Below are 23,468 nucleotides of genomic sequence, written 5' to 3'. Positions count from 1 at the left end.
CTGGACACAGAAAGCTGAAAATTCAGCATCGCCATTACAGGAATAAATATTAAAATATAATAAAACAGAAAAGCGTTATTTAAAATTGTAATAACATTTTACAATATTACTGTTGTTCAGTATTTTTTAAATGTAAAAAAAATACTATCTACATTTACACTGTATTATCAAATGAATGCAGAGTTAGTAAGCATACGAGGCTTCTTTCAAAAGACAGTAAAACAAAACTTACCAACCCCAAACTTTTGAATGGTAATGTAAATGTAAGTGATTTCCAATGACTTTTATCAATTAAGGATTGAATTCAGACAATTCACTTTCCTCTTCTCTGTTTCAGGAGGTTTTTCAGGGACATGCGTGGTAACGCCCTGGATAAGAAATCAAATTATGAATTATTAGAGTAAGTACTGCTGTCTATGTTTAGATCATTAGTATCCAGTTCTAACCTTGTGCCCATATTTAATTATGTGACTATCTTCAGACAGAATCTGTTTTTATTGAACTTGAGAAATTTTGGTCCAGTTAGCTTTGATGTAGGTGATTTCTGCATCAGGTAGTTAGTGAGAAAGTTAAAAATAAACTGTACACTGTCTTCCTGTTCTCCTCGTCCTTCTTCAGAGGTCTGCTCGTGTCTGTTGGGAAGAGACACGAGCGGTCAATCGGACAGGAAAAGAAATTGGAAGAAATAGAATTACAAATGTGTGATATACAGGAGCAATTTAAGAAATATTCACTGTTGTGAATGTGAAATAAAGTTGCAATTACCAAAAATGGGCTTCCGTAGGGAAACTTGGTATGACACCACAAAAAGAAATGGCTTGCAAAATGCAGCACTGCTTGTTGCTGTCACTATTAACTTGCTCATCACTTTTTTATTTTATTTAATGTGTTAAAATTAAATTCTGATCAGTTCTCATATTACACATATTATCATATATAGAGCACTGTTACCTTATGATGTAATGCTATGTATTTCAAAACAAGCTCATACTAGACGGAAAGGAGTTCTCTAGGTCTTAGAACCATTAGAGTATTTCTCTCCATCTCGTTTTCTTTCAGATTGTGTGTATATGGGTCAGAATAACTAGCCCGTGTTGCATGGCCCTCTGAAACCCGTCTGATCTATTTTGAGTAGAGTATAATTGATCTCTGCGTATCTCCTGCAGTGGTGCAGCGGCTTCATTACTGTAGTGTTTACACTGGAAGAGACAATAACCTCAGCCTCAAACAAGTTGCTGTCTCATTGGGTTTTTACCCTGAGGTTTTACTGCCTTTGAAAACTGAAGTCAGTGTCTTTCTGTATTCTCTCCCTGCAGGAAGGACGTTGGTCTACGGAGATTCTTTCCAAAGAGTTTATTAGATTCAGTAAAGGTAAGACATTTCTGATGCTCCTGCGATGACTTCCTCAAAACGGTGGTTGTCTTGATTTATTGAATGTGAGAAAATGCTATTGTTCAGGCAAAATCAATGTTATTACCTACCCCTGCGGTCTCACACCCCTGAGATGATTTGGCCCAGTTCTGTTCTCTCTCTCCCCCCCTCTCTCTCTCTCTCTCTCTCTGAAGAAGCCACTGAAGGGAACCGTTCTAATGAAATGCAGTTTGCCACAGAGCCAGTTTGCTTTTCCACCTGACCTACCTAGTCCGTTTCAGTCTTCAGTATGCTGTGGCATGATGTCTACTGTTATTTTAGCTGCTTGAACGACATTATTCTTAGTGAAAAATTCTATAAAAATGAATTGTCACGCGTTTATATTTTTAAAAGAATTACTTAAATGAAATGAATTACAAATTAATTAAAACATTTTTTTACATTTATTTAATTTATTTCTATTAGTAAATATATGTATTTTCTTTTATTTTTATATATGTAAAAAAATTGAAAGACAAAAAATATTTTAACATCCAAAAATTATGCAGTTCACATTTACATTTTGGGAGTTGGAATCTTCTGTGCTTCTTATTTTTAGTTACTGCTCATTGAATCATTGAGATCGTAGACTAAATTGCAATTCTATGTGTGTTTAAATGCATTTAAAAATTGAGGTTTAGAATGGGAGTAGCGTTTGTGTCCCCTAAGGGATTTCCCTTTTCTTTATTTAAGGGGATTTTCTGCATATTTTGTGGCTTTCGCTCTCCTTTTCATAGTTTACATTCTACCCCAAAGCAGCCCAAAATCGACACCTTTTCATTGGTTGCCATGGAAACCCAAGCCCATGTCAAGAGGGAAGAGAGAATTACCGACCAGTTTTGCGGATCTTTAGATTTTTCAAACATTCTGCATCTCTTATGGAGAGGACCCTTCATTCTAATTGGCTATTTATCATGTCTAAATAATGAATACTTTTTGATAGTGTTTGCATAATTTGACACACACAGCTTGTTTACACCATTAAAGATTCATTTGAAAGGGAAACTGTTTAAATTTAGATTATAAGACCCCCTTTTGAGATAGCTGTCATTATTCTACGAAGACGGTTTTATTTTAGCGATTTCCTTGGCTATGGTCTTAGTCTTGTATTGTGCCATCAAAATGATTGACATTCTCTCTGAAGAAATATTCATTTCGAAAATTCAGTTTTGAACGCCTTTTCCTTTTAAAGGATTCGAATGTCCCAGTTTGTTGAAATAAGGTTCTTGTTGTCTAACACCTAAAGGTGAAGTGTGTAATTTTTGCACCAAACAATTAGTCCCGCCCCAAATGTACGCCATTGGTTGAAACAGAGCAGTGTTTCACAGTTTACAATCTTTCTAAGTCACAAGTTGCTTAGAGTTGTCAATGCATATTAAACTCAGATAGGAAAAAGTCTTTAAAAAAATTAATAAAAACCTTTAAGGGATTGTAAGTAATAGCTTAATTTGATTACAAGTAATTGTGTTTTGTCTTTTCAGGCTAAATCCCTGCGGAAACTGATCCAACAGACGTTCAAACAATTCGCCAATCTGAACGATGAGCAGTGTATCCTCAAATTCTTTGAGATCCTGTCCCCTATATACAGATTTGATAAGGAGTGTTTTAAATGTGCTCTCGGGGTGAGTTGAGTTTAGATGTTAATTAATTCAATTCATTAAAATAGAGCCACAAGTTGTCTAATAACTCTCTTGATTAATTTATTATTTCTTTCTTGATGGTGACTTAATGGTCTGTAGTGCCCTCTGTTGGCTAAAAGATGAATATCGTCTCCAAATGTTTTTTTTATTTAAATGGATACAGCCTTTAATCATTCGTCAATGTGATTGTAAAATAAGGTTGCATTGTATTTATTAGTTTGTTTGTGTTTCATGAAGTGTTTGAGTTGAATGTGTCTGCTGTTGTGTGTGCTAGTCGAGCTGGGTGATATCAGTGGAGTTGGCCATCGGACCAGAGGAAGGCATCAGTTACTTGACTGACAAAGGCTCAAACGTAAGTACTGTGCAGTCCTATGGATGGGGGAATGAACTGATAGACATCTGTACAGCGTTTATTAAGTCTGTATCTCTTTGTGTAGCCAACACACCTCGCCAACTTCACGCAAGTGAAGAGTATTCAGTTTGAGGAGCGAGAGAGAAAGGGAATGCTGCAGTTAGATGTGGCTAGAGCACCTGAGGTAACACCCACACATTTTTCAGTGTATTATTTTGTCTTATATGTGGTTTTTGTACATGGATATAATGGTACAGTGTTCTTGTGCATTTCTCAGCCTCTGACGGTGACAACTACAACACTGAACACTGCGGAGAACATGGCCGATCTCATTGACGGCTACTGTAGACTTGTTAACGGAAGTTCCTCATCGTTTATTGTCCGTGTACAGAAAGGTGAGAACACAAACACATACATATACACACAAATACAGATCTCAGACAAAACAAGATACTCTACTGTTCAAAAGTTTGTGATTTAAAAAAAAAAAGAAATATAAGTAAGGTTTCATTTGTTAACGTTAGTGCATTAACTAACTATGAACAATATATTCTTACAGCATTTATTATCCATTATGTTATTTAATACAATTTTTCATGTTCATGCTAGTTCGCAGTACCATTAAACTAATGTTAGCAGATACAACTTTTGATCTTAAATGTATTAGTGAATGTTGAGATTAATATTCACTAAGATTAATAAATGCTGTATTGTTTATTGTTAACTCATGTTAACAAATGAAACCTTATTGTGAAGTGTTACCGAAATGAATACTTTGATTCAGCAAGGACACATTATATTGATCAAAAGTAATAAAAAAATATTTATAATGTAGGCTACAAATGATTTATATTTAAAATAAATGCTGTTTTTATTCCTATTCATCAAAAGAGTCCTGAATTTTTTTTTATTACGTTTTCACAAAAAATATCAAGCAGCACAATGTATTTAACATAAAATTGACCTTACTAATTAATAGATGCGCATCTGTTACTAGCATGTTCACTCATTAATTATCACATGAACTTCACTGGATTCACTTCCATTGTCACTCCTCATTTGCATAAAACACAGCTATTGCACATTGCAGAGTGGTCACTGTTGCTCATGTCTCCTCAAATCATCAAAACTCTGATTGAAAATGAAAATGATATTCCTTACTCAGTTTTTTTTTTGTTTTGTTATTATTTCTGTTTTGGTTTTCACATTTAAATTTTATTTGTCAATGTTTGTCAACAGAAGGAGAGAGAGCTCTTCCATCTATCCCAAAGGCTCCAAAGTAAGTTTATACCCACAGTTTGTCATTAGATAGACTCAGCTCCTCTTACACACTCTGTTCTTGCTCCTTTGGCTTCTTTGGCTCAGACATGTGGAATCTCTCAGTGTACCCTCAACTAATGTGACGCGCAGCCCAGCTCCCATTAATGTGATTGTGGTAGTGCCCATCTGTTATGTCATCCTCCCTGCACATGCTAATGGAACAGACCGGCACAGTGGCTTCAGTGTAGAAAAGGTCATGCTGTGATTTAAGTTTGATTGAAAATGTACATGATTCATCTTCTTCAACCTCTGTCACACAGATCAGCAAACCATGAGAAACGGTTGCAAGGAGTCAAGGCCAAAGCAATCTCCATTTCAGGTAAGACTTATCCAAGAGGACGGCACTGTGACCTTTCATTTTCATTGATAATGAATTTAATCCATAACTAATTCCAGCCATGTTCTTTGAACCTCTGATGTTTTCTGGAAAGCCTGTTGAGATCTCATTAATTCTAAGTGGTTCGAGTTGAAATGAATGTGGTCGAGTCTGTTGCTCTGTATCTAAAACTCCTCAAAACCCTTCAGTTACTTTCTAAACCTTCTCCAACTTACTTTTGTGTGTAGAATGTCCCCACAAGGACGGGGACCCGAAGTCTCCTAAATTACAGTGGTCAATGTTCCTCACAAGGAAATGTCTTAATAAAAATACAAAAAGGTTTGTTTTACGGGAAAGAAAATGTCATTATCTCAGTGGAAGAGCAATAGAGATCACTAGGAAGTCCCTCACCATGATAGTGCATGTGTATTTAATATAATCTGAAGCTTTTTTCAAACACTTCCTCTTGCTAATAATGGTTTGGGGCTTTGTTTTATTGCATTGTGTAACAGCCATGAAATACTCTTTTGTGCTGTTGCCTCTCCTTCTGATTATGATAAAAACATTAATCTAATGCTTTCTCTTTCTCTCTGTCTCTCTTAAATCTTTTGCATGCTGATTGGATCCACAGATGATATTGGTGGGGATGGTAAAGTCCAATTTTGTCTTATTGCTGAATTGAGCGGGCTATTCACAGTATATTATTATGAGTCATCTTGATCCGTGTGATTTTGCTGACAACAAAAAATGTGAATGCGTCAATGATTCTAATGTGCATTTAAGTTTCCCATAGACTGTCAATTCACTAGTTTTAGAATATAGAATATAACTTTAAGATATATGATCAATTTAAACTTCAGTCGCAATAAAAAAAATATGAAATGATTCATTTGCGCCATCATTCTTAAATGTTCAAAAAAGTCTCTACATGGCATTTTTCTTATAACAAAATGTTGTAATAAAAATATATTTAGGTAAGAATTGCTATTTATTACTATGTATTTAACTTTTTTTTTTTAACTACATTTTTAACTTTTCAACAATGCCTGTTTGGTGAAAATTATGGTTTCTTTTTTGTTTTTTACAATTTTAGAGCAAAAGATATATTAATATTATCAAAAGGCTGAACAATATCAGTTATTTTAATACATTTAAATATTTTTTTATAAAGTTTTTTTGTTGTTATATTGACCAGCCATATTGCCTCACCTGAACTCCCAACCATTTGTATTTGAACTTATTAGCTCAACACAGCAATATATTTTTCAGAGAATATTAAGTATATATCAAAGTGGGCTGAAGTTTTTCACTCAAGAAGAACTATTTGCTGAAGCCTGCTGCTCAGAAGACAAGTGAACAGGTGCTTCAGTGTTATCTTGTTCGATAGCACAGTTTGACTGCATTCAGCTTCATGTTATAGTCCTGTGAACTCCAGAAAAACAAAATACCTAGGTGTATCTGTGTGCTTACAGTGGAATTTGATGTTGTTTTGATCTCGTAAAACTATTCAGTTCAGCCATGTTGGAGACTTTATCTACTGAAAACACACATCCTTTTCTCTCACAGTAAAGGGAAAGTGTTTGCTCACAGCACTCCACTCGTGGGACTTCACTGACAGTCAATACAAGCTGTCAAAATCTGTTGACTTTCGCTGCATTGCTGAGTAGAGAATATTTGACGTAACTTTTTCCTTAAAACCAGACACAATAGCTGTCAGATTACCCATGACTTCATCTGTTTTTCCCAATGACACCAATGCTTTAGAAAGAAATTCCCCCCTCACTGCCAGATGTACTCGCTCTTTAAACACACACTCAGATATCACAGCTGCGAGGATGTGATTGAAGCCAACTCAAATCTTGCAGAATACATAGACCTCCGAACACTTTTAAACTTAGCACTGTTAATGGGGAAGAGACGATGGAGTGTGTGAGTTGTGCCAGAGATGAGAAGACGTGTTTCTGAAGGGGTTTCTGGTTTTGGAAGCGCTGTTTTTAGCTGGTCCTGGTTCATTAGGACTTAAAATACTGTTTTCCCTTTTCAGAAACAGATGACTACGCTGAGATCATAGATGAAGAGGACACATACACCATGCCCTCCAGTGAGTATAACAGGTTTACACTGATCTCAGACCAGTATTATGGTGCTCTGGCTTGAAAATTCACTTTAAAACTGAGTCAATCAGCTAAAATTAGATCCTTTTTGTGTGTTTTGTCCACAAATATTAACTTGAGGAAATCCAAGGTTGTATATTGTGAAAATTTTAAATTTGACTTAAATTATTCTGCAGGGTAAACTATTGGTGTCATAAGTTGGTTCAGCTGTTATATATCGTAAAAAACATCCTTTAAAGCAAATATTCTGCAAATTTTCCTTACCTACTTTCCTATTATCTACCTGATTTTTGAGCATGCTGTTTGGGATCACAGACACAGACGCTCTTGAGACGTTTATAGATGCTTGAGTCGGTGTCGCTTTCTGCTTAGCTGTTCTTTTAGGTCTGAAACTGAACTCTGTAACGTGGCGTTCAGTTTTGTCTCTCCCTTTTTGTGCGCTTGCATCTCAGTCAATCATCATTTGCTCAGTGTGGGCTTGAATATAGGAAGTTGTATAATAACAACAGAACTAAATCCATGTATTGACCAATCCTGGTCACATGGACGCTGTTCCATGTGCTTATAGGACACAAGGGAAGCATTGAAATGGATATGATGTTGAACGCCTGTTTTATAAATAGAACAAACATTTAGCTATATCATATATTATCTTTTTTTAAATCTAACATACTTGTGTTTGTAACCCCACAATTACCTTTTTTTAGAATAACACACACACACACGCACACACACACACACACACACACACATATATATATATATATATATATATATATATATATATATATATATATATATATATATATATATATATATATAAATATAAATGTTTTTAAGCTGAAATTACGATGTTTAATATTAAATAAGCACCAGGCCGTGATAAGAAAACTTAGTGTTTGGTTTTTGTAAACATTCATTAAAATGTTCTTTATAAAAGGAAATAATTATTAGTTAATGTTGATCTTAATGTTATCCAGTGTTATATTTGCCACTTTGTTTTCTCTCGTTATTGGCACAACAGAATATTATGGACTAGATGAAGGTAAAGCTGTTTCTCCTGCTGTTTTCATTCCCTTCCCTTCCCTTCATATGCTTGAGACTTCATGTGTGATGGTGGGGCCTGTGTGTTTGTGTGCTTTTGCTTTGCCTGTCTGTGTTTCTTTTGGTTGAATCTTTATATCCTTATTTACTGATGTTTTAAGCAGAAATCATTGTTTTTTTTGGATTTACCCACATATATGCTTTTGACTGACACATTCAAGTTCCACTAAAAGGTGCTCCAAACTGGCTTTGACACTTTTACATATAAATGGCTTGTTCAGTAACTTTTTTTTTCTTTCTCTTGTTGATGAATAAACCTTGGTATATTTTCTTTACTGAGTCTTGTTTGCCTTTTTTGTTTTATAATTGTGTTTTAATGGCATGTATGGGATAGATTCTATATTGGAAAGCATATATGAACAGATTCAGATGGAGGAAAGAATTGCATGGTGTCTTGGTTATTTTTCTGAGTACATAGTGCAAAGTGGCCTGTGATAATCATAAATGAAATTATATTTTTAAGTGTTTGTTCACTGTAGGTCCATTTTGTCTTTCAGCCAGAGACTATGAGATCCAAAGAGACAGAATTGAGCTGGGACGCTGTATAGGAGAGGGCCAGTTTGGAGACGTCCATCAAGGGATCTACTTGTGTCCGGTATAAATTACTTGTTACATTTAATTTAATTATTTAAACAGTAATTATGTGAAATATTATTAGAATTTGAAATAACTTTTCAAAGTTTTTCCTGTAAAATTATTCTAAAATGATGATTTGGTGCTCATCAAACAAAGTGTTGAAAAAGGTGGTGCTTTAACGAATAGATGAACAGCATTTGTCTGAAATTATTATTTTTTGTTACAATGTCTTCACTGTAACTTTTGATCAATTTATTTCATCCTTACTGAATAAAAGTATTAAAGGGTTCACCCAAAAATTTCACTAAGAGATCGTAAAACTAATCCATATGAATTGAGAGGTTTAGTCCAAATTTTCAGAAGAGACAAATGCTTTAAATGATGAACCGATTTAAATTTTATTTAACCGATTTTATTCACATACTGTATATAAGATATGGTAATCTCATCTGTACTTGCTTAATGCGCGAGAACAAACTTCATTTGTTCTTGCAGAAGCTGAATGAATAAACCTCATTGGTTCTCGCATGTCAAGCGAACATGTCCGTTTACCATATCTGATGTGTGAGTAGATGAATGTTTATACAGTATGTGGAAAAAAAGCCTAAATTGAATATGTTCATCATATAAAGCGATTATGTCTCTTCAGAAAATTTGGATTAAACCGCTCAGTTCATAAGGATTAGTTTTACTGAAAAAGTCTTGCTGACCCTAAACTTTTGAGTGGTTGTGGATATTAGATATTAAAGGTACAGTCTTAAATTAAGTATAATTTTCACACTGTGATAGGAAATATGATGTCATATGAAACGGGAAGCTGTGCTAAAGCACTTATTAAATACTAGTTTTTTGTTTCTTTTTTGTCGTCAGGAGAACCCAGCACTTTCTGTGGCAATAAAGACGTGTAAGAACTGTACCTCGGACAGCGTTCGAGAAAAGTTCCTCCAGGAGGCCTGTGAGTGTAAAATCTCTGATACCCAGCAGCCCATAACAGCACTGAATATCTGCGTCATTCACATGGCTGTGTTCGTCAGCCTTAAATTAAGAGGAATGTGTTTTGGTTAGTTGGTGCGGAAACTCCAAACATTTTCAGAATGTGGAGTTTGTAAGAGCACAGCTGTTGGCTTTTGTACACTTGAACAGGTGCTGGTATGAGTGAGAGTGAAGGAAAGGTCAGGCACTAATAAAAAGGACATGATGTTTTTACCACCGCTTTTATAGATCCTTCACAGATAATTAGATTTAACTGTATAATTCAGTTTTGTCTGATTTAGATACACATGGTGCACATCCTACTATTCTGAATATCACCTAGTAATGTCATACCACACTTATTAAAGGATAGTTAACCCCAAAAAATTCTGTCATCATTTACTTACACTCAAGTTGTTCCAAACCTGTATGAATTTCTTTCTTCTGCTGAACACAAAAGAAGATATTTTGAAGAATGTCGGTAACCAAACAGTTGATGGGCCCCATTGACTTCCATAGCCTTTTTTCTCCATACTATGGAAGCAAATGGGGCCTCATATCACAAAGTTTCACTATGTATAAATGAGTAGTTCTCATCTGGTTTTGCCTCAGGACGCAGATTTTACTTTAAGCAACATGTTGTGACCTAACACAATATTAAATTTTTAGGAGACGATATACAAAAGAAATGCACTTAAAATAAAAAAAATGTTGTACATACTATGCGAGAAATATATTGTTCTTTCATTGTGAATGCAACAACAAATATGTACACTACCGTTTAAATTTAAGTTTAAAAGACCAAGGGGCTGCATTTATCTGATCAAAAATACAGTAAAAACGGTAATATTTTGAAATATTATTACAACAAATAATAATATTATAGAAATAATATAAATATAATATAATATAAAATATTTTTAAATATTATTTATTCCTGCAATGACAAAGCTGGATTTTTAGCTTCATTACTCCAGTTTTCAGTGTCACATGATCCTTCAGAAATCATTCTAATATGCTCAAAAAATATTTCTTATTATTAGCAATGTTGAAAACCGAACAGCAAAAGAACAGCATTCATTTGAAATAAAAATCTTTTGTAACATTATAAATGTCTTTACTGTCATTTTTGATCAATTTGATCAATTTTACTGAAACTTGTACCCGAAACTTTTGAATGGTAGTGTATGTTTTTCATAACAAATGCAGTTATACTGTATATGCTGCAGTATGCCCTGCTGAAATGTCATAGCAGTGATGTTGGTCTAATTTTGTCTCTCTGTGTTCCTGCAGTGACCATGCGACAGTTCGATCACCCGCATATTGTTAAGCTGATTGGTGTCATTACAGAAAACCCAGTGTGGATCATCATGGAGCTGTGCACACTGGGAGAGGTGGGACTTTTTTTACTTATGGCAGGCAATCTGGGTTATGTGTAGCAGTCTGCATTGGGTTTGGGGAAGGGGTTTGAACACGTCATAAATGTCCAAGGGAACATGTCTTCTCAGATGATTCAATCCAACTGAGACACTGTGAACGAGGGTAAATGGGCTTTCTGATGGGAAACTGTTACCTGCCAAACGGCTAAAAACTCTCTAAAGTCTCTACAGGGGTTCTGCATTAACATAAAGCCCTATTTACACCCGGTGTTAACATCTGTCTTGGGTGATCCGATAAAAAGCGAACAGCTAAGACACATGCTGTTCACATCTGGGGCCTGATTGAGAAAACATTCTTTAGAGTAACTCTAACTTTAAAAAGGACTGATTTTATTTTGATTCCCAAATAGGAATGTTCTTATCTTTTTTCTTAAAGGGATAGTTCACTCAAAATGGAAATTCTGTCATCATTTACTCATGACGTTCCAAACCTGTATGACTTTTGTTCTTCTGTGGAACACAAATATATGAGCTATCCCTTTAAGATGGTTGTTAAGGCAAAACTTGTTTGTTCTTACAAATCATTGTAAATAACTTAAAGTTAGAATAACCTCCAGCTTGTCTTAAATCTCCAAAGGTAACATAATTATTTGGTTTATGTTCATTTATTTGTTTTAAATATTAGGCATTTCGATTATTCGAGCAACTATATAAAAACAAATTTATATGCAAATTTCTCATGATCTACATGTTTATTTCTGACACTTTTAGTGAATTGTATGTTGCAGCATACAACCAGACAGACATAACAAGATATTCCATTAAGTTTTGTGCATATACTGTATTGCATGTAAAAACTTAGTTTAAGTTAAATAATTTTACTCATTAATTCACTGGGGGTTTTTTTTTCAGACCATCACTAAATGTGGTTTGAGTAATCACAAAAAAATATTTGAACCTTGTTTACACCTCTATTTAAAGCTGACTACTTGTGATGACCACTTAAGCTGTGATTTCTTAAACCTGTGTGCTGATGTCACAGTTGTGGGAGGAAAAAAACATAGTAATGCAAAATGAGAAACTCATGGATATAGGCTGTGGTTTCCTGTGACCTGTACAACAGCTCCATCTAAAGTTCATCGTTGGTTTTAACTCTGACCGTACTGTATATGTTAATTGTTAATTAATGTAGTTCAATTTGCTCTGCATTTGCATAATATTTTATTTAATTATTTACTGATATATTTATGCATTTTTTTTTTCTCCCTCTTTTATTTTTTCAGTTGCGTTCGTTCCTTCAGATTAGGAAGTACAATCTGGATTTAGCATCACTTATCCTGTTTTCTTACCAGCTCAGCACAGCCCTTGCGTACCTAGAGAGCAAACGCTTTGTACACAGGTAAGTGTCCACATCTTGCAAACTGGTGTCGTAGTCATCACTTCCCTTTCCTGTTGAATGTTTTTGCAGGAAGGATCAGGAGCCTCATCTAGTTGTACTCCTGCATGCATTATTTATTTTACTGATGTTGTACTGATAGTCTGGATATAAGGCAGTTCTTAAATGTGTCTACTTTCTTACCTAATGTTTTTTTTAGGGACATTGCGGCACGTAACGTTCTTGTGTCTTCAGTGGACTGTGTGAAGCTGGGAGACTTCGGGTTGTCTAGATACATGGAGGACAGCTCTTATTATAAAGGTATGAAGGCACTGACGACATGTGTCCACAAAAAGAAACAGTGGCAACAGAACAAACGGAGAGCAAAATGGTGAATGTAACAAGCTCATACAATACCTTTTAACAAACATAATTAAGTGTGAAAATTTAAGAAAAAAAAAAATGTATTTACTAAACTAATTAAGCCTATATATATATATATATATATATATATATACATACATACATACTGTATATCTGTATCGGCAAGTACCAAAATATCATCAGTATCATACTCGTTCTGGGAATGTATATGAAGAGTTCAGATGCAAAAGCCTCTAAGTGCCATTTGAAATTTTCTTCTAGAATGATAATTTTTATCAAGCTTGTATATTTAAGGTAAGTAATTTCACTTAAATAGCATTCTAGAAGAAAATTTCAAATGGCACTTAGAGGCTTTTGCATCTGAACTCTTCATAATAGACTATGTATGTATAGAATGTATATACATGTATATAGACTATTTAGATCAATGCTTGATCATCAAGCAATTTTCAGAAACGGGTGCAGTTGTATTATTTTTTTTCAGATTATTTTAAAATATGAGAAACAACTGCCTATTCCGAATTTATACACTGAAAAAAATATTGTTTCAATTAGCCATCACAATTAAAATATTTGCGTTAGAATAACTTTCCTGGATTTAGCTTGAGAACTCAAATATCCAAGTTGTCACTTAATACAACTGCACATTAATATTCTGTCATGTGCCATCACATTTATTTGCCTTAAAGCCCATTTTCTGACAAAAAGTGTTTTCAAACTGATTTTTGCAACATTTTAAGTATTGATATTGAATTTATGCGCTAAAGTTAATCGAAAAGGATTTTGTTGACACTTGAGAAATTCTATCTATAAATGATATTTCCATTCACTGTATCAGTAACCGTTTTTGAAGTGCTGAACCTTTTCTTTCTTTTTTTTGAAAAAAAAAAATCATTGGATGAAAACTTGGCTAGTAAAAACATTTATAATGTTACAAAAGATTTTTATTTCAAATCAATGCTGTTCTTTTGACTTTCTAGACATCAAAAAATCATGAAAAAAATCAAGAAATTTGTTTTCTGCAAAATTGATAATAAGAAATGTTTCTTGAGCACCAGATCAGTACCAAAATTCAGCAAGGATCATGTGACGCTAAAGCTTGGAATAATGGCTGCTGAAAATTCAGCTTTGCCATCACAGGAATAAATTACATTTGAAAATGTAAAGGTGTAAATAAAAATGTTGTAAACTTTCGTAATATTACTGGGGGTTTTTTTAACTATATTTTTCATCAAATACATGCAGCCTCATTGAGCATAACAGACTTCTTTCAAAACCATTATAAAAAATCTTACCAACCCTAAACTTTTGAACGGTGGTTCACATTGGGGCTCAAAGGCCTTTTTTTAATTAAACCTCAAAATATACAGGTTTTATGTTTTAAAAGCAACTAATCATTTCATGTTAAAAAAAGAATAATATATACATAAAGAAATATTTTAAATTCTGCACTGTTTTCACTCAAATTGCAATGCTGATAATATAATTTGTAGTGAAAATTGTTGCATTGAATTAGAAAATAATGCCAAAATGGAAGCATTCACACTAGTGGTGTCAGACTTTTGGAACAGACTCTTCTCATTCACACTCTCTCTCATTTTCTCTCTCTTTCTCTCTCTCTCTCTTTGCAGCCTCTAAAGGAAAACTACCTATTAAATGGATGGCGCCAGAGTCAATAAACTTCAGACGTTTTACCTCTGCCAGCGACGTGTGGATGTTTGGTAAGTGTGTGTGTGCTTTACTGCTTTCAATTCCTCTAGTCAAAATCAGAAACTCAAAATCATGTGGATGTTCAGACATTGAAAACGCCCACAAAAACCATTAGCATTGCGCGTTCAATGCATTTGGGACATCTAAATTGTTTAGAAAATGCATGTGTGTGTATAAAGAGGTGGCGTTGAGCTTGAATTTTTCCATCCTGTGTGTGTAGCGAAAGTTTAATTAATAGTGTAGATTGTGGAGTGATGCCACTTGTTTTATTGCCGTCTTTAATTAGTGCTAAAGTTGGGTTTCATCTAAAGTGGAATATTGCCATTGTCTTCATGTATATCTAGACTCACTTTATGTTTGGGTTTTAGGGGTGTGTATGTGGGAGATACTGATGTACGGAGTGAAGCCGTTTCAAGGCGTGAAGAATAACGACGTGATTGGTCGGATTGAGAACGGCGAGCGTCTGGCTATGCCTCCTAACTGCCCGCCGACCCTCTACAGCCTGATGACCAAGTGCTGGGCGTACGATCCCAGCAAACGGCCACGATTCACTGAGCTCAAAGGCCAACTAAGGTCAGTCCACATAACTTTTTGAGTTATGCTCCGTTCACTTTTAGCTGCATTTGAATATTAAAGGTCATGGTCAACAATTAAGCTTCCTTCTTAGGCTATGTTCAGACTGCAGGCAAATCAGATTTGTTTTCTCAAATCAGATCTTTTGAGGTACAGTAGACTGTCCATTGCAAGTGATTGAATAAGGTTTGTGTGTCCAGATATAATCAACCTATCTGCATGGGTTGCTTTTGTAATGACGTAGGCGTACGGACGTATGTGACGAGGCTTTCAAAACGGATGCAGGAAAAATGGAGGTGCATTATCTCTCTTTCAAAATAAGCACCCTGTCGAGTCGCTGTGCAGAACTCCGTCGCACATGAAAAAATCCGCAACCGAGGAGACTGGTATACATGTTTGAATGTATGCTTTCTGCATTTCTGTCACTGGTTTTGACGTTGCCGTTGTGTGTCGCCTTAAGAATAATACAAAAGAAATCCAAATTTGAACAGCCAGAGTGTTCAGACTGAGACACATCTGTACAAATCTGATTGGAATTGCATTTCAAATCACCTTCAAATTTGCTTTGAATCAGATTTGAAAAAATCTTTGAGAAAATCTGATTTCATGTGTTTTTTGCAGTCCTGACTGTCAAAAACCCATCTGGATAATAACTGGATATGCAAACAATCTGATTTTTGCTGGCATAGCCTTACATAACCAAAGAGTCTCATTACCACAGTAAATGAATCTGCCTGATAGCAGTAGATGGCGCTGTAATGCTCAGTATAAATAACTGTGTGACTGGTGTGATTGTTTAAAGATTGCTGGGCGCAGCAGGTAGAGATTCAGCATAACATTAACCCATGCTTGATTGAGTTGAATGAAAAGGACTGAGGTTAGACCTGTAATGGATTTTATGTCAAAGCTGTGGTTTTCTTTAACGCATTTAGCTGTGGTGCTCATGCAGGCTATTCAAGTCCAAGTGACATTTACTAGTGTGGTTTAGAGCAGTATGACTCCAGTGCTCAGCTTGCTCTATATTATAAAGATAAGCTACATACTACATATTTACAGTGGTTGTTACTGTTTCATATAATTGTTCATGTCCACCATATTTTTATGTTTTCTGATATGATACAAGAGCTTTTTTGTGAAGTCAACACTAATATTTAAACAGCAGGAAATGTATTTGACTCTTTCCTAGATGCTGTTGTTACATTGGTTTATATTGTACTTTTTGTTTATCACAAATATTTTATTATAATTTACTCCACTATTGTAATTTATCATTTTAATGAGCATTCTATCAGATTGAGCAGTACAACAGCACTCACTTTGATTTTTTTTTTCCATTTCTTAATTAGTTTTGTATTTAGATTTTAAACATTATTGTTAGACTTTTCACTGAAACTGTTCAATGCAATTATTAGTTTTATTTTTTTCTCTGTTTTATAATGTTATTTGTAGTTGGATGTTTTATCAAATTAAAACAAAAACATCTTCCAATGCACATATGGAGTACTATTCAAAAGTTTGGGTTTTGCAAAACAATTAGTTTTTTAAAGAAATGAATACTTTTATTCAACAAGTAAAGACATTTATTCTGTTTCAAATAAATGCTGTTGAAATTTCTATTTACCAAAACGGTCCTGAAAAAAGAATCACGGTTTCACATAAATATTAAGCAGCACAACTGTTTTAACAGTGATAATAATAAGAAATGTTCCTTGAGAAGCTAATCAGAATAGAATCAGCATATTAGAATAGTTTCTAAATGATTATGTGACACTGAAGACTGGAGTAATGATGCTGTAAATTCTGCTTTGAAATTACAGGATATACATTATATTTTGATTGTATCCAAAAAAAAACTTAATTTGCATTGTAATATTTTACAATATTACTGTTTTTACGGTATTTTTAATCAAATAAATGCAGCCTTGATGAACAAAAGAGACCACTTTCAAAAATATTAATATGTCTTGCTACGTAAGTGTAAACATTGAGAATTGCATTCTTAGAGGAAGTTTAATCTAGTTAAGCCTCGACTCAACCTCTTCAAGTCTATGACACTTCCTGTCTGGACCTGATTTCATAGTTACAATAGCAACTATGAAAAAAATCATCCTTTCTTTCTTTCTTTCTTACACATCCTTGAGTGTTTATCTCTCCCTGACCCTTTCAGGCATGTACACGCACTCCCTGCATCTTTCATGAGACAATAGTATTGAGTTCCCAAATGTCTGTTCTTGTCCACACATGCAGTCAATTCCTGTAAACGCTAATAGAGAGGGGAAAACGACCTGTACTCTGACAGGCCATCAAACACATGATTCCTCAATAATCTGAGGAATCGTGTTTGCCTTAAGCAAAAACATCCAAGATTTCTATTTGATATAAAACAGATTTGACAGCATGAGATATTTCCAAAATCTCAAGTTATACACACATGCCCCAGATATCCAAATTGAGGCAGATATGTCATGTTGCATCTTGAGTTTCCAAATGTATTCCTTGTTAGGTATCTTGGATGGAGTGAAAAATGTGTGTCGGAAAAATCAGTTCCCTCTCTGTACCCTCATTAATTTTAGTTGTACATCAAATTGTAGCACGTCTGTTTCTAAGAGACCCTGTAAATATTTGCACTGTTAATGCCATTTATGAAGCCAAATTGCAGCCATAACTGGTGCTGAAGTTATCAGAGCAGGTTCAGTCAATATGTTGTGTTTGATAAGGAAATTAGCCTCTGTATACTTGAGATCTATTGGTGGATTTATGCTCTTTAGAGTGTAATCTCAAGGTCAGCGTTGATGGGGTTTGTTTTAAAAGAGCGTCACGTTTATGATTTCTAAACAGCAGTTTTAATAGAACACACATAAAGTTTGTGTACCTTCCCCAAAATGATTTCTTAACGTTATTTCATCAGTGCATACTGAGATGAAGTGACGAGTATGAAATGTAATAGTCACATGGGTTTGACACACAGGATGCTCAAACAATTGGCTGTTCGTCAGAAGTCTTTGTCAGCGATTGCAGAAAGAAAGTCTAGTCTAAACAAACTGAGGAATGAATCATTTATGTTTGTCTTCGCACTCAACAGTTTGATTCTAAACATTGTAGAAGTACTGTAGTTTGCGTGTCTGTACTACTGTGTATGTTGAGATGTTTGGTACTTGATTCTGGACAGTGTAACATGAACTGAATTAGCCAGGTGTGAATGTTGTCACTTTCTTTTTAAAATAGTGGCCCTCTGAGGAACATAACAGCCCAGTAAAGTTCAGCATTAGACTTTAGGATTGAAGGTTTGATGGAGCAGACAGTCTGTTATTCACAGGCAGGCAGAGGATGATGGATTGATATGGTTTGGGTGAGTCTGGGACTCGCTGGCCATTCCATAGATTCTGTATGTGACCTTTTGAGAGACTGCAGATTTCATTAAGGCTGCATTTATACATTAAGAGCTGTTAAGCACAAATTTGTCATGACAAATTTAGTTTTGTTAACATTTTTTAAATTTAATGTTTCTTTTTTATGTTTTTTGACAGACTTTATTTTGTTGAGAAACATTTTTAATCCATAAGAGCCCTACATACAATTAGATGTAACCTTTTTTAACAATTATTTTTTTTAAAGTTTTTTAATCATGAAAAATGTACATTTTTAGTCAGGGAATGTTTTTAATCAAGATTTTTTTTGTTTTGTTGTTGTAAGAATTAATTTGATTATTAAGGGCTGCCAACCCCAAGCCTTAAGATTTTTTACCATTTTTGTTAAGATTTCTGAGGCCAGATTTTGCTTTTAATGTTTTTTACTAAGCTGCCTTTAAAGTTTTTTTTTTTAATTGTAGGACATTTTTGATTTTAACATTTTTAACAAGGTTTTGTTTGGAAACCTTTTTAATCCTCAATTGCTATCAAGCCCAAACTTATGGCACATTTTAATCTGTTTTATTAGATTCAGCTACAGCTTTTGTCTTTGAGAGCCTGAGACCCCTGCAACAGTTATGGCTGTGTATGATGGTCTGGGTGTGGGGAAGCTCAGCAGGTCTGGATTGATCACAACAGGTGTCCCTTCTGTTTATCCTGCATCTCTCTCTCTCTCTCTCTCTCTCTCTCTCTCTCTCTCTCTCTCTCTCTCTCTCTCTCTCTCTCTCTCTCTCTCTCTCTCTCTCTCTCTCTCTCTCTCTCTCTCTCTCTCTCTCTCTCTCTCTCTCTCTCTCTCTCTCTCTCTCTCTCCATCCACTCATGGTCTCTCTGAGATAATAGAGTTTCCAGAAATAGACCCTCTCTCAGTCCGCTTGCATTCTCTCCCCACTAAGACTTGCATGCTCCATTCTTTCGCACCTCTTGCGTTTCTGTAGCCACCTCTGAGCGCAAGACTTCACTGACGACAGGTACGAGCTTCACACATCAATACTATAAAGACTGTGTGGTGAGTTTTAAGGTCATTAATAACATTTCCATTCTTGTAAGGTTTTTATTTGATCACTAAAGCCATTTCTGTGTGTGTACTGTGAGCGTGAGCAGACCCCACCCTGAAACTGCACTACCGTTTGGGGTCGGTAAGATTTTCAAAGAAGCCTCTTATGTTAACCAAGGCTGCATTCCTTAAATTAAAAACACAGTGAAAACGGTAATACTGTGTATATACTATTACATAGCACTATTTTAATTTAAAATAACTCTTTTCTGTTTGAATATTTTGTTTTAAATAATTTATTCCTGTAATGGCAAAGCTGAATTTTTTTTTTTTTTCAGCAGCCATTACTCCAGTCTTCGGTGTCACATGATCCTTCAGAAATCATTCTAATTAGAAGTTTGGTGCTGAAGAAACATTTCCTCTTATCAGTTGAAAACAGCTGCTTAACATTTTTTGTGGATACTGGGTAAATGTTTTTACTGTCACTTAAAAAAAAAAATCTATTTAATGTATCCTTGCTGAATAAAATGATTAATGTCTTTAACAGATAAAATCGTGCTGCCCCCAAACCTTTGAAAATTAGTACATATGCACTAAGGCAGTATATAATGCATAAAGAGTGTTTGCTTATGTCTTTGTATTAGTGTCTCTTTTTATTCACGTAGCAGTCTAGAATGAGAAATGTTGAAGGATTATGTGTTAACGTCATGAAAGGCCTGTCATGCTCTTATTCAGGTTGTTTGACTATACTTACAGCTTGTCGTTACGTATTTGATTGTGAAATAGTGATTCTGGTATATTATGAATCTGCGTTTTTATTTTCCCTGGTAGTCGACCGTGTGTGGGTTGGGATCTTACACTGACTCGTCTGTGATGATAGAGTGACTCCACCTTTCAATCAATTGGATAAAATTGGAAATGTCTTCCTCTTGAACTCATTCTTATTTATAGGAATGAAAGTTTGAGGGGAAGTTACCTTACATTCACATTTGTACTAAAGAACTTTATTACTTTTCTGCTCTGCAAGAGTGGTCGCAAACTCGAGGATCCATTTTTAGCTCTCATCGTTTTAGAAGAAAGATGTTGATGTTTGATAGTGTTTTCCACCGGTGTTTGTGCAGTACAATCCTCTCGGATGAGAAGGCTCAGCAGGAGGAGCGCAGCCGTATGGAGATGAGGAGACAAGTCCCCGTTTCCTGGGACTCTGGAGGCTCGGACGAGGCGCCACCCAAAGTAAGTAACTACGCTGGGCTATTTCTTATGTTAAACAAGCTGATTTACAATGTCCTAATTAATGTGTAACTGGCTAAGAATGCAAAAAAGAAAATTTGTTTTAAATTCATTGGATTGTTCATGTGTTTTTTACATTTATGGCAGCCTGAGTTCATCTGGAACAGCAGATTTATTACTAAGGTTAACAGCGTGTCACCATTTGTCACCCTAGCACATGGTGGCTTGTTAGGAGATGTAGTATATGTGTGTTTTTTTAACGTAAACCAGGTCGGTGTTTTTTTTTTTTTTAAGTGTGAAAGATAGGACTAGAGCAATGTTTTCCCCATTAAAACTTTGACTGTTTTGCTTACAATATTTTTGGATATTTTATTTAGCAGCAAACAAGTGTTAAACAAGAGTGTTCATGTATCGTTTAAACATTTTTATAAGACAAGATGATTTTTTTTTTGATCTATCAAAGAAAAAAGACTATAAATATATTTCCTGCAGTGATTGATTTCATTATTGTGTGTTTATAGTTAGCCAGAAATTTTCCAGACCTTCCCTTGGTCTGTAATCTCAGCTCTCCAATGCCAGGTCACGTCTTCTGTCATGAAACATCACTGTATCTTGGATACAGTACCTTTCTAGTTTTTAATTTGTTGTGGTTACATACAGTGGGATCTGAACATCTGAGACCACAACACAAAGTATATTATTAGCATAGTAATCTGGTTTATTTGCTTATTTAATTAGTGTCCTAGAAATAGTGCAGATTTTAAATCTTTAAATATTTATATGTAAATATTTATTATTTCAATATTTGAATTAGATTTTGAATCACAGATATTCACTGTGGTCTCAGTTTGAGATGGTCTCGCTTTGGACCCCACCTTGTAGTACATATGCTTCCCATATGCAAAAATGCTTCTTCACATGTGGTTATCGGTCTTCTCTCTTCATCTTCATCTCTTCAACAAGCTTAATATGAAAATAAATATGATTAGACATCTTTCCTTATGTCTGCTACTAAAGACAGACTACTAAAGAGTTTTAATCTCCATTTTTATCACCTGACTACAAAGAAATTAATCAAAAATTTGATGATGGAAATCAAGACATCCATGAAATCACTTTTCTGGAAAAACAGGTCAAACATTCATGACCCACTGAGTCTTATGAAATGTCCCTTCCCAGCTTTTTGTTTTAGTTTGAAATACACTCCCATTTTACAAAATGAATGCTTTTATTCAGCAAGGATTCATTAAAATTGTGTGTCAGTAAAGGCAATTATAATGTTTCACAACATTTCTATTTGCTGTTCTTTTGAACTTTCTATTCATCATTAAATCCTGAATGTATCATGGTTTCCACAAAAAATATTAAGCAGCACAACTGTTTTAACACTGATAATAAGAAGTAATGTTTTTTAAACAACAAATCAGTATATTAGAGTGATTTCTGAAGGATCATGTGACACTGAAGACTGGAGTAATGATGCTGAAAATCTATTAATTTTAAAGTGTAATAATATTTTGCGATATTACTGTTTTTACTGTATTTTTGATCAAATATAGGCAGCCTTGGTGAACACAAGAGACTTTTTCAAAAACAATCAAAAATCGTACCGACCTCAAACATTTGAACGGTAGTGCGTGTCAGTACGATTTAAGTTTTTAATGTTATGATTAATATTGTTAGTCCGTCTGCTTTTTGACAGGGTTTTAAATCCTTCCCTGTCCTGTGCTGCTCACAATTATGGTGATTGATGGGCCAGGCTGATCTTTCCATTCGCTCTGTGTGTGGCTTAAAGCACTTCATACTCTTACTTTCAAACTCCCTCGCTCCCTGTCAGACCTGTCAATCATCCTGTCCAGGTGCTGATGTCTGTTTTTGTTGACTGGTCACACCTGCCGCTGTGCTAATGACCAGATTGAATCTGCTTTCACCCATATCATGTCTCACTATATTTCTGCTTTTGTCATCCTTTCTGTTTGTGCCCTGTTTCCTTGTGTTGGTTAGCTCATCTTTCATTGTGTGTGTGACTGTGTGTGTATGTGTAGCCCTCCCGCAGACGCCCCCTCCAGCACAGCTTCAGTATGGACTGTCTGTCTCCGTCTGCGTCTGCTGCTTCTCGCCCTCCACAGCAACCCTTCGGTTCCCAGATCTCCCTTTGCTTCCGCCAGCCCGAGTCGTCTGCCTCTCCTTTGGGTCCATGTGACAAACCCATCATTAACCAATCACCAAACGTGCAGCAAACGCTACAGCAAAACACTCGCACTCAGTGCCATGCTAATACACAACTGCTTCAGCTGTTACCGCTGCACTGCTCCCTGCTGTTTCCCCAGGGGTCCAGGAGGAGACCCTGTGTGTCCCCCAGTGCCACTCAGCCTGCTTTCTTCGACCCTTACTATCCCTCCATGCAACAGCTGAGCCTGACCCACGTGCCCTACAGATTCTCACAGGCAGGTGTGCTAGGGCTGTTAGCAGGGTATCCCGGGGTTTTACTGTAGTTTCTTGATTAGCACAGGTGCTTTTGTAGGTGCATGTCATTTTAGCTGCGGATTAGATGTTGTAGTGGTAAAAAGCAGTAAAGGGTTTAGTGCATTAGAGTCAGCAATGTTGACTGC

At 35.3% G+C, this 23,468-nt stretch overlaps 1 protein-coding gene across 9 annotated transcripts in view; it reads left to right on the top strand.

The window, feature by feature from the left end:
• ptk2ab (protein tyrosine kinase 2ab) overlaps window positions 1-23,468 on the top strand; it is a 63,046-nt gene that overhangs the window by 27,254 nt on the left and 12,324 nt on the right. For 4 of the 9 annotated variants that reach the window (XM_056263971.1, XM_056263970.1, XM_056263969.1 and 1 more), the window contains 18 exons: window positions 338-400; window positions 1,317-1,371; window positions 2,892-3,032; window positions 3,325-3,402; window positions 3,488-3,586; window positions 3,680-3,797; window positions 4,642-4,681; window positions 4,983-5,041; window positions 7,083-7,139; window positions 8,177-8,197; window positions 8,754-8,851; window positions 9,703-9,787; window positions 11,098-11,198; window positions 12,467-12,582; window positions 12,779-12,879; window positions 14,574-14,663; window positions 15,021-15,225; window positions 20,748-20,859. In XM_056263971.1, the coding sequence (XP_056119946.1) occupies window positions 338-400; window positions 1,317-1,371; window positions 2,892-3,032; window positions 3,325-3,402; window positions 3,488-3,586; window positions 3,680-3,797; window positions 4,642-4,681; window positions 4,983-5,041; window positions 7,083-7,139; window positions 8,177-8,197; window positions 8,754-8,851; window positions 9,703-9,787; window positions 11,098-11,198; window positions 12,467-12,582; window positions 12,779-12,879; window positions 14,574-14,663; window positions 15,021-15,225; window positions 20,748-20,859 (1,639 nt within the window). Of the gene's footprint in view, window positions 1-337; window positions 401-1,316; window positions 1,372-2,891; window positions 3,033-3,324; window positions 3,403-3,487; window positions 3,587-3,679; window positions 3,798-4,641; window positions 4,682-4,982; window positions 5,042-7,082; window positions 7,140-8,176; window positions 8,198-8,753; window positions 8,852-9,702; window positions 9,788-11,097; window positions 11,199-12,466; window positions 12,583-12,778; window positions 12,880-14,573; window positions 14,664-15,020; window positions 15,226-19,494; window positions 19,601-20,747; window positions 20,860-23,186; window positions 23,394-23,468 lie in introns of those variants that run through there. The other 5 variants (XM_056263975.1, XM_056263972.1, XR_008808266.1 and 2 more) reach the window with 5 other exon arrangements.

This window comes from Rhinichthys klamathensis, unplaced genomic scaffold, assembly GCF_029890125.1.
Source record: "Rhinichthys klamathensis goyatoka isolate OS25496 unplaced genomic scaffold, OSU_Roscu_1.1 h1tg000211l_1, whole genome shotgun sequence".
Taxonomy (NCBI): domain Eukaryota; kingdom Metazoa; phylum Chordata; class Actinopteri; order Cypriniformes; family Leuciscidae; genus Rhinichthys; species Rhinichthys klamathensis.
Note: the sequence above shows the minus strand (reverse complement) of the source record. Positions and strands in the feature narration are given on the sequence as shown.